The sequence below is a fragment of the Phaseolus vulgaris genome, chromosome 6 (assembly GCF_000499845.2).
Source record: "Phaseolus vulgaris cultivar G19833 chromosome 6, P. vulgaris v2.0, whole genome shotgun sequence".
In the NCBI taxonomy this organism is placed as follows: domain Eukaryota; kingdom Viridiplantae; phylum Streptophyta; class Magnoliopsida; order Fabales; family Fabaceae; genus Phaseolus; species Phaseolus vulgaris.
In genome coordinates, this window is record NC_023754.2 from 28,994,013 (window position 1) to 29,004,692 (window position 10,680).

The window sequence follows — 10,680 nt, forward strand, 5'->3', positions numbered from 1 at the left end:
AAGTTGGCACACGAAAATTCAAAATTATGAATTTGACTAAGCTTATGTACTTATGTTTATGCAAAGTAGTGTTCCTCGTTTTTTTCTCTTCACATTTCACCGCTGTAAGAAATCGAAACAAACGTTGCAGAAATCTCATAAATCCTTTTATGTCCGAAGCAGATGGTGGACCCCTCATTCAAATTAAACATGTAAAACAATTTTTGAATGATGGCTAAAAAAGCGCTCTGTTTGTCTCTGCTTTTGAGAAGAAAGACAGAGAAAAGAGTCTCGCACAGTGTCTGTATATACTTACACTACACTGTACACTAGTGTGTGCTTTCGACGACACTACTTCCTTTCTCCAAACCATCTTTAGGGTTTCTCAACTCTTCCTGCATTTCCCACTTTTTGTCCATTTTCTTCGTCTCCTAAGTCTCCTTCTTTCTCCCATATCACACTATAACCTTTTTCATTTTAGCCATTTCCCCCCTACCATTTTCATTTTCCTTTACTTTTGGCTCTGTTCTGAAAAGGGTTTGACTCCCTTTTAAGGATTACCTCGGATTCTCGTGGAAGTTTCTATATTTGTCTTGTTCTGTAGTGTGTTTTCAGTTTTGAAGTCTAGAGCTTCCCCAGCTTCAGTATATAGCTTCTGTAGCTTCAACCTTGGAAGTTAACTCCATTGAGAAAATGGGCAGCACCAAATTGGAGTTGCATGTTGGGATTTTTGTCATCTGCGTGGTGATTCTCGCAGGGACTTTCTGTGTTGGAGATACTGATATGGTTGATGGTATTGCAAATAGAGTTTTCTCATTTCCTAGTTTTATTTCCATTTTATAAATATGATGCTTCATTTACTTCTCAGGAAAGGTACAATAAAGCCGAAGAAAAATAGCTAGAAAATGAAGTTCTATTTCTTCTTTACTTGTTATTGTGGCTAATAAGTTTTTAACTTTAGCACAGAATATTTGGAATTTCGCTAGCGGAAAGTAAATTCTACAGTCATTTCTGTGCATAATCTGTATGTTTTGCTTCTAAAGTGCATAAGTTATCTAAACTAATCTGTTTCATGGTTACAGTTGGTGCAATCAATAGTCTATATGTTTCTCTGGGGTCGCCACCACTTCAAGGGTGGAAATCCGTGGGAGGAGATCCATGTGCAGAACTGTGGCAAGGTGTTGCTTGTGTCTTCTCCAACATAACTGCTATGTATGTCTATCCTCCCTTTCTTAAGTTGTTATTGGTTACAATTGTTCTATTGTTTTCATATTCTAGGTAATTGGTTTCAAATGCAAAGGATAGTGTTACATTTAGGGTTGCATTGCATAAGTTGTTGATTTATACTGCTGAATGTGAACACCTGGGATAAGGCTCAGTGGAATTTATATTTGACAGACACCTCGGAAGCATGAATTTGGGAGGACAGCTGGGCAGCAATTTGAATTTCCCATCCATTTTAGAATTGTAAGTGGTACCTTTCGAGATAATTGTACCTGTGCTGATTTCACATGCAAACATTTCTTGCTTTCCAGAGTTACTCCATTTAGCTGTATTTATGTCACATAAATACTTGTGTTCACTGTGAATACTGTCCAGTGCACATGTATACCGAAATATGCACATAAATGATGGTTACTACATAAAAATTATGTACACTAGGCTCATATTTGCCTAAAGTCACTGGTTATAGAAGGAGTCAGTTTTGTTTAGATTAATTTGGAAAATTTAGCTCTTGACAAGTAATTGTGTAATTATTGGTATTCGTACTAGAAAACCTCATGAAGCTTTCTGTTTCACCATTGCACAGGGATCTTGGTAACAACCACATTGAAGGGCCTATTCCATTTACTTTGCCCCCTACTTTGAGGAGCTTGTATGTTATCATTACGATCTTGAAATTCATAATTTTATAACAGTACCAGAATACTTAACCACTTTATGTTTCTTTTTGAATATTTAGGTCTCTCTCAGGAAATCGGTTAAACGGAAGCATTCCAGATGCCTTGTCCTTATTAACTCAGTTGTCAAACTTGTGAGTTCTTGAAATGTCCATTTAGGAAGATAAATGCTGTTCATTGATAATTAAGCAACCCTTTCAATGCTTAAACCCTACATTTATTTCATCAGTGTACTGGTTCAATCAATATGTTAGAAATGATTTTAAATTGGACTGGCATTTCTCTTTCTTCATTCCATTTCCATGCACAATTTATGGAAACCCTATGCATGTTTCAGGGACTTTTCAAATAACAACTTGAGTGGTCAGCTGCCTTCTTCAACAGGGAGTTTATCATCTCTTACCACATTGTGAGTAAAATTTCTAGCTGTTAATAACTTATATTTTTCTACTTGTAATGAGGTGTTATTTCTTATTGATTCATTTTTCACTTTCAGGCACTTGCAAAATAATCAACTTTCTGGGACCCTTTATGTGTTGCAAGACCTGCCTCTTCAAGATCTGTACGATTCTTACTATTGAATTACATTTTCAGATATATCCTGAAACTGCATAAACGCATAGAACTAAAAATGTTTTACTTGTGATATGTTATTATGTAGGGATATAGAGAACAATTTATTCTCTGGGCCAATTCCTCCAAAATTATTATCTATCCCTAATTTCAGGTGAGTCATGCTCTGTTTTGTAGTCTTGGTTCAGGTGTGACATTATGAGAAATAACAATAAATCTTGAACTTTGCGCTATGAATGTTTTATTCCAGATGTTTTAAGTATGTTATTATAAGATAAATCAGTTCATTACCTTATTTCCAGATCTTTTATTCTAGTTAAGATAGTAGCATGTCCTTTGCAGTAAAAATGGGAATCCGTTTAATACTACTATCATTCCATCACCTCCTCTTGCGGCCCCTGCACCCATAGGCATGGTTCCACCCCCCCAAGAATCACCTTGGAAAGTGGGATATGGTCCTTCTGCCCTGACAGCACAAGTGCCTGCAAGTACTAGGAAGTCTTTTATTGCTAAGAGCATCATCTGGATTGCTGGTGCAGGTATTTTTGCTTTCATTGTATTGGGAGTTTGTCTTCTAATGTTATGTTGCATTAAGAGGAGGCCGGAGAAGAAAAATGCTAAGAAACTTGATGATGTGGGTGTGTTTACGGGACCTTTGAGTAAACCTACATGCAATGATTCTGTTTTTGGAACAACTAACCAAGAGGAAAAGGGTAAATATGAAGTACCAAATAGAAGTACAAATTCGATTCCTAAGGTTCAAGATGAAGAAGACGTATATTTGAAAGTAGTATCTGCAACTTCTGAATGCAATAATGGCCATCAATCAATGAACACTGGAGGGGGTTCCAAACTTTCACCCCTGCAGCCACCACCAAAACACTCTTTTCCAACCATTTCTGGTGAGAACATCACCATCAATCCGGCTACAGCTACCAAAGAAACTGAAAAACAAGTTATGACAAATTCCATCAAAGTTTACACTGTTGCATTGCTTCAACAATATACGAATAACTTTTCCCAAGAAAACTGTATTGGGGAAGGCACACTAGGGCCTGTTTATCGGGCTGAACTCCCTGATGGGAAGGTAATATTCTTATAGCGTGTATATTTTTATCTATACATAAAGGATTCTTGGTAGTCTTATAACATGTCTAAATTGGCATTCTTTTGTATTCATTTCCTCTCAAATGTCTCATCATTGATGCATTTCTTGTTTCTATTTAAACCTGTTCTTTTAGCAATTGAAACACTTATGTTTTTGCCCCTTTGTCTTGCTGCGGCCTGGGTTTTTTTGAAGAGCAAGAACCTGCTCGTGTTAGTTCAGATTTTCTGTCAATGCTTATGTTATGATCATATTGAATAATGTCCAAGGCCAATTGATATATTCTGTTACTGTTTGGACCCAAGCAATGCTCTCGAAAACTACTCTTCAACCTATCTAATAACAAGTTCTGATTGGGTGCTTTGGTCCTCAAAATCATTGTGGTCCAGCCAGCTTCATCTGCAGAAATGAAATTCATGAGCACTGATTTGATCAATGATTTTTTTCTGAAAAGAGTTTATATTGGTTTAGGAGAAATTTAAGTGAAGCAGAAAATAGCTACACCTAGTGCTACAAAGGACGAACAAATTATCTCACTTACTAGTCAGCCAGTCACTAAAACATGCAGCTATTCACTCCTGGCTATATATTTTAAATAGTTCTAATCCAACAGATAATATTGAGTGTTGCCTTGATGACCATTGACTTTGCCCAGGTTCATACTTTATTAGGATAAATATATTGGTTTGTGATTTTTGAAGCTTTGCACAGCCTTTTACTTTTCCTTGCTTGAGATTACCTGTTATCTAATTTTCCTGGCTTGACTACCGGTGCTTCACATGCTTATTATGTATTTCAAATGTTCTTTTTAGCTATTGGCTGTGAGGAAACTGGATGCTACTGCTTCCATGGGGCAGAGTCATGAGCAATTTCTTCAATTGGTGTCCAGCATCTCAAATATTCAACATGCAAATATTGTAAGGCTTATAGGCTACTGTGTTGAACATAGCCAACGACTACTTGTATATGAGTATTGCAGTAATGGAACCCTACATGATGTATTGCATGGGGACGATGATCAACGAATCAAACTTCCATGGAATGCACGCATTCGAGTAGCACTTGGAGCTGCCAGAGCTTTAGAGTGAGTTTACTGACCAACCCAAACTTTAGTTCGATTTTTTTTAGTTAGATAAACTCAATATTGGTCACTAAGTAGTACCTTTTGGAGGTGGGAAGCATTGCTGTCATATTTAAGTCACTTTTATCCTAGAATATATTAACTGAGACTATAGCCAAAGGTAAAATTGTGGAAGGTCTTTTAACATAGCATAAATTTGGTTCTGTTGGTATAAACTACTTATGTTCTAGACCATTAGCAATAAGCCATGGCTTTGATTTTTCTTTTCATGACGGTCTTAACTCTGATATTCCTTTTCCTTCATGTACAAGGTATCTGCATGAGAACTTTCGGCCACCTATTGTGCATCGAAATTTTAGGTCTACTAATGTTCTTCTGAATGACAATTTGGAAGTGTGCATCTCTGATTGTGGATTAGGGCCATTGTTATCTTCTGGCTCTACGGGTCAGGTAACTTTTAATTTCTTCATATGTGAATTCTCAACTGATATTTATTGAATTCATTTTAGGCTTCTTAACTATGTAGCAGACATTCTTGTAGTGCTGTTGAATGTCATGGAATAATTCATATGTAAAGAGTAAGTGCAAAAACATATGATCAGATATTTTATTAGACCTTAGGCTTGTGTTTGGATAGAAGATTTTTAGAGGGTAATTAATTTTATGAAGTAATTCATAGTTAGTTTTTACTTTTCAGAATCAATAAAGATGAAGGTATGAAATGGAATTTCATATTGTATGAAAGGAGCGACAGTTTATGCCACTATGCAGCGCTTGTTTGGAAATTTTGAATATAGAAATTATTTGGTACTAAGAACTGAAATGGATGATTGGTCTGGTTCATAAACTCTGTTGTATATATAACTAAATGACTTAAATTGTAGTTCTCCTGATATTCTGAATTTCAGAAAACTGTATTCAATATTTTCAGGGTTTATCTTGTTGGGTGGCAAAAAGTACTATTACAGACAGACCCAAGATTTAAGTTTATTTCTTCTGTTTTTGTTACATTTCTGTCTAACAATGATGCATCTAATCTCAGTTATCAGGACGTCTCCTTACTGCTTATGGTTACAGTGCTCCAGAATTTGAGTCTGGAAGTTATACGCAGCAAAGTGATGTCTTCAGTTTTGGTGTTGTAATGTTAGAACTCCTTACTGGACGAAAATCTCATGACAAGTGAGCAATCTCATTATCAATTATGATATCTGTGTTCATTATATTTTCCAGCTTAACAGAAACAATGCTTGAAATATCAAATTTGGCTAAAGCATCGCAAATGTTTAGGTCACGGCCTCGTGCGGAGCAATTTTTGGTCAGATGGGCTGTTCCTCAACTCCATGACATTGATACCTTGTCAAAAATGGTTGATCCCTGCTTAAGCGGAGCCTATTCTATGAAGTCTTTGTCACGTGTTGCAGATATTGTTTCTTCATGTCTACAGGTAATCTAATATATTAGTTAAGTGAATGTGGCTGGTAGAGGTATGATAGGTGTTGGAGATCTCACATCGGCTAGAGATTGAAATAGTATATAAGTGAGTGAAAATTTTATAAGCCGATTTTATGATATTAAATTAGGCTTAAAGTACACTTAATAATAGGAATAAGACTATGAAAACAAATAATAAAGTAATGGAATCAAAAGATAATCAAGATTTTGATTATTTCTGTCAGACTTTTGAAAAGCTCCATAAAATATATCAAGTTAGCAAAAACATTTAAAATGGCATATGATGCAGAAACATTTAGAGGTTGCAATTTTGCATGGACTGACTTTTGTACCTACTAATTGATTATTGGATACAGAAACATTTAGAAGTACACTCATTGCATGATAGTTGGAAATTTTGTGTGCTATTCTATTCAATGCCAAAGCCTAAAGAAGGAGAAACTGATAGTGCTTTTAGAAAAAGTGATGTTTGAGTTGTATATTGTCTTCTGGTTGCATTGCACAAACGTAACTTTTTATCGTCTATCATTTATAATTTTTGTAAATATTTTTACTTAATTTCTTCCAGCGTGAACCTGAATTCCGACCTGCAATGTCGGAAATTGTTCAAGATCTCCTGCGAATGATGTGAAAAAAGTGCAGCAATCCGTGGGAAGATGAATTCCCTTAGCCAGGAAGTGGTGCTGATGATAAGCTTTGGTTCCAAGATCTTGTCTATTTTTGTTTATTAATTTTGTGAGCCAAAGATTTTTACCTTATGTGTGTTGAAAAATCTGGTTTCTAATGTAATTATGAGTTAGCAGGAATGTTGTGCAATGTTTATACTTGATTGTTCAGTTTTTTTAGTTACTAAGATGAATTATGTTAATAGTCTAGTATGTCACGAAAGTGTGATCCATCTTTGTCCATGTTGTTGTAGACACTATGCTTTTCGGCTTATGTATCATATATAAGGAAAAGATAGATTTCTTTAACACCATACAAAACAAACAAAAAGATATACATGAGACCATATTATAATAATATAATAATATTTAAAATTAAAAAAATAAATTAAATATAATTAAAATATTATTTTGTTGATTTGTGAAGTGAATGTTTTTTATTATTTGTAGTGTTAACATATTACCACTCATAACCCACTAAACTGTCACCCTTTGTAGAGAAAAACAGTCTAGTTACGTGATTTAATATGTCACCCTTTGTGAAGTGAATGTTTTTTATTATTTGTTGTTGTTTAATTTACGAAAAAAAAAAGTAAGGAAAAAGTTTGTCATATGTCTCTAAAATGGTAATTATATTTGTCATATTCTACAATTTGTGATTACGTGATTTAATATTGAGTGTATATAAATTAATTTTTTTACCATCTCTTAAGAAAGTTCACGTACCTTCTTTAGGAATCCAAACCCATCAATGCGTTACGGCGTTAAATAAGGATAAATTTGACTTTTAAACGAAGTGATTCTACAATTTGGAAGTGTCTTCAAAGAAATCATGTTTTAGCTTTGAAGAAACTTATTGAGAAAGCTTAAAAGGTTTCTTTTACCACAACCAATTGTTATATACGTTTTTTGAATAATTATTTTTCGTAATAAACACAATAAACAGGCTTGAATATTCCATCCACCCTTTTGATATTTGTAGCAAAAATAGATTATATTTATTTATATTTAAGTGTATTATTTATTTATTAGTCCCATAAGTAGGCCCAAAGAGTGAAACCTTTAGTGTGGCCCATGGGCCTGATGGGCTAAACATTGGTGTGTGGTTGTAGCTTTAAGGTGCACATGGTGATGCGTCGTTGTCATGTTGTAACAGCTTTGGGTGCATTATTTCGTTGTCGTTTTGTGTTGGCTGGTTAAAAAGAAAAGAGAAAAAGGTAAAAGCCTGATACAGTGAACTGTGGAGGTGAAAGTTGCTGACATTGAAAACGACTGCATCAAAATTTTAAAAAAGAACCAAACGACAACATGACGGTGCCACGGGTTGTACCATAATTTTTCTCCGTTTCTCAGTCAAACACTTCCGTTATTTCATTTAGTTAACTTAAAATATAAAAAATAATTATTAAAATACACACACTTCGATTTTAAGACTTCCGAGGAATCTGTGTGTTCCTGTCTTTCGAGGGCCACATTTACCAAAATCCTCCCTTGGATTTTATTTATTTATTTATTGGATTTCATTCTAATAAAACAAAAGTAAAATGTTCAAGAAATACGAAATAGGTTCTAATTATAGGATTTTTTTTATTAATTAGCTTGTATTAATATATATGAGGTTTGGACAAATCTTATGGAATATCTTTTTCGGACACACGTGATTGATAAAATATTTAATTTAAAAAATATTTATTAGATTTTTATAACTTTAACAACGGTTTTAATATAATTTAAAAAAATATATATTAATTTTTTAAAAACTCAAATTTATTATATAAAATTTTATTATAATTATAAATAAATAATAAATTCTTTTAAATCAACCATAAATATTTTTCTGCTAAAAAAACTGAAATATACTTATGCAGGTAAATATTTATTATCAAATTATATAATATATAGATCTATGTTTTCATATCTACATTTTAAAAATTATATATATATTTTCGTGTTCGCATCCGTATTTATATTAGTGTTTATCATAGGAACTGTGTGTCCTTCGATAGGGGTGGTAGATGCGCTCGAAGTATTCGTCTTAGTACAGGTAAAAGTTTGGTCGTGGATTTACGCAAAGTCTCATTGTGCTTCCTTCGGGTACTCTAATTGAGTTTTGAACCCAGTGGATTGTATGATGATGATAATTTAATGTTTTCCTGTGATTAATTTGGTTGTTCCTTAGATAATCAGGTAGACGTTTCGTGATAGGAGTATGATAAAATGTTTTGCTCTTTATGGATAAGGGTTGAACCACCCCTTAAGTGATTCCTATTTATTTATTTTTTATCGTCGATAAAAAAAATAGAAAAAGTATTAACACAACGTGGCGTGGGAGATGGTACACAACCTCAACCTCACATGGAGAGAAAAAAATCATGAAAAACAAGTTCAAAATAGTATCAAACATCCTAACAAAAACGTACTGTGAAAATGGTGCATTTTTTTGTCCATGTGCCCTCCAACCATTTATGGAATGATTTTTTTTCCTTTGAAGATTTAGTTTTCTCGCGATTTTTATGCATTAAAAAAGACGAATATGTGATTATATTAAATTGAAGTGTTTAGTTAAAATTAGTTTTGGAAAAATAATGTTTGATGTAGTGGAGCAGACATGAGGGTGAATGATGCCACTTTTCTTTACTTACATGATTTTGATGATGCAAGGGACACTCATGTTTCAGTGAATGTGGTGTTTTTCAAAACATTCTCTTGCTGTCTTGCACATGAAAAACATTTCACCAATTCAACGTTCAAATGTTGAACCCCACATCATATGAGCCTTGTAAACCTTTTTTCTTTGGGCTGTTTACTTTTATAATTAAGTCAGAAACTTCATGTACTAATAATTTTGGACAGCTTCAAAAGGCAGTGACAGAACAAGATCAAGAAAACTAAGACAACTAGATTCACACATTTCTTTTGGATTTAGGATTTTGTGTAAGTTCAAATGTAGATCATTCATGTTTATAAATTATGAATCATGAACATGTGTTTGTAAAATCAGTAACTAATTGATTTTGTTTCCAAATTTATCACTACATATGAGTAACTTTGTTGTCTTGAATTAGAAAAAAATTGAGTGTTTTTACACAGTGGATCTTAAGAATTATTCGAAATGCACTTGGATAGACAGGGAAAAAGCCGTTAATATGTTTTTGGTTATAAACATTTTGAGTATAAAAATGTGTGCAATCATGATTGGGATTTTGATATCACTAAATTCAACTACTCACATGCAATTAAACTTTAGCCTGCGAAAATTGGCCCACTGCACTAAGAAATGTTGATTTGATTGCAAATTTTTCTAATTTATTGAAAGACACGTTTGATCTAAACGAATTCAGTGTTAGTCAGTGGAAATGCACTGCATATTGATGAAATGAGTCAATGGAATTCAACACAAATGACTAAATCCAATGACAAGTTGTTAGGACAGTATCCACTTGATTTTTGAAAAAAAAAAAAATATTCAGACATTGCTTGTTTTTTAAGTGAGTCAGATCAGTTTAAATAATTATAATATAAAATTAAAAAATATTTAAGTTATTGAATTTTTTTTTTCAATGGATTGAAATCAATAAAACTATTAAATATTTTCTCGGTCAGTCCACCTGCACCTTACTCATTCTTTTTTAATGAATTACTGTAATTTTTGCTATTTCACTCATCGGGTACCTGTAAAAAATAATCTGACATTGAAGTCAAACTTTGCCACTTAATACTCAGTATTTAGTACTAGATGACTACGTACCTAGTCCTTTAGAATTTGTGTTTATTTATATAATTATTATGAATATTTTATTATTGTATCTTATTAAGAATTTAATCTTTTGTTTAGGTGTGATGGTCTGAGTCGATAGAGTCCGACAACTGGACTTCGAATTACAAAACACATAAATATTAATTACATTTATTTTTTTTACACCA

General features: G+C 33.3%; 1 protein-coding gene across 1 annotated transcript; it reads left to right on the forward strand.

Moving 5' to 3' along the window:
* LOC137832631 (protein STRUBBELIG-RECEPTOR FAMILY 3-like) lies at positions 1–7,065 on the forward strand. Its single transcript, XM_068640904.1, has 14 exons — positions 1–772; positions 1,062–1,191; positions 1,378–1,446; positions 1,790–1,855; positions 1,943–2,014; positions 2,218–2,289; positions 2,377–2,442; positions 2,542–2,607; positions 2,796–3,540; positions 4,371–4,642; positions 4,951–5,089; positions 5,682–5,818; positions 5,927–6,083; positions 6,660–7,065. Exons 1-14 carry the CDS (start codon positions 673–675, stop codon positions 6,720–6,722), a joined length of 2,154 nt encoding a protein of 717 aa, XP_068497005.1. The 5' UTR covers positions 1–672; the 3' UTR covers positions 6,723–7,065.
* Positions 7,066–10,680: the final 3,615 nt, after the last annotated feature.

Excerpts from the sequence above, each read along its gene's own strand:
- LOC137832631 (XM_068640904.1), top strand. The coding sequence starts at position 673 with ATGGGCAGCACCAAATTGGAGTTGCATGTTGGGATTTTTGTCATCTGC. Across the intron at positions 1,447-1,789 it reads TTCCCATCCATTTTAGAATT|GGATCTTGGTAACAACCACA; the intron begins GTAAGTGGTACC and ends ACCATTGCACAG. Across the intron at positions 1,856-1,942 it reads CCCCCTACTTTGAGGAGCTT|GTCTCTCTCAGGAAATCGGT; the intron begins GTATGTTATCAT and ends TTGAATATTTAG.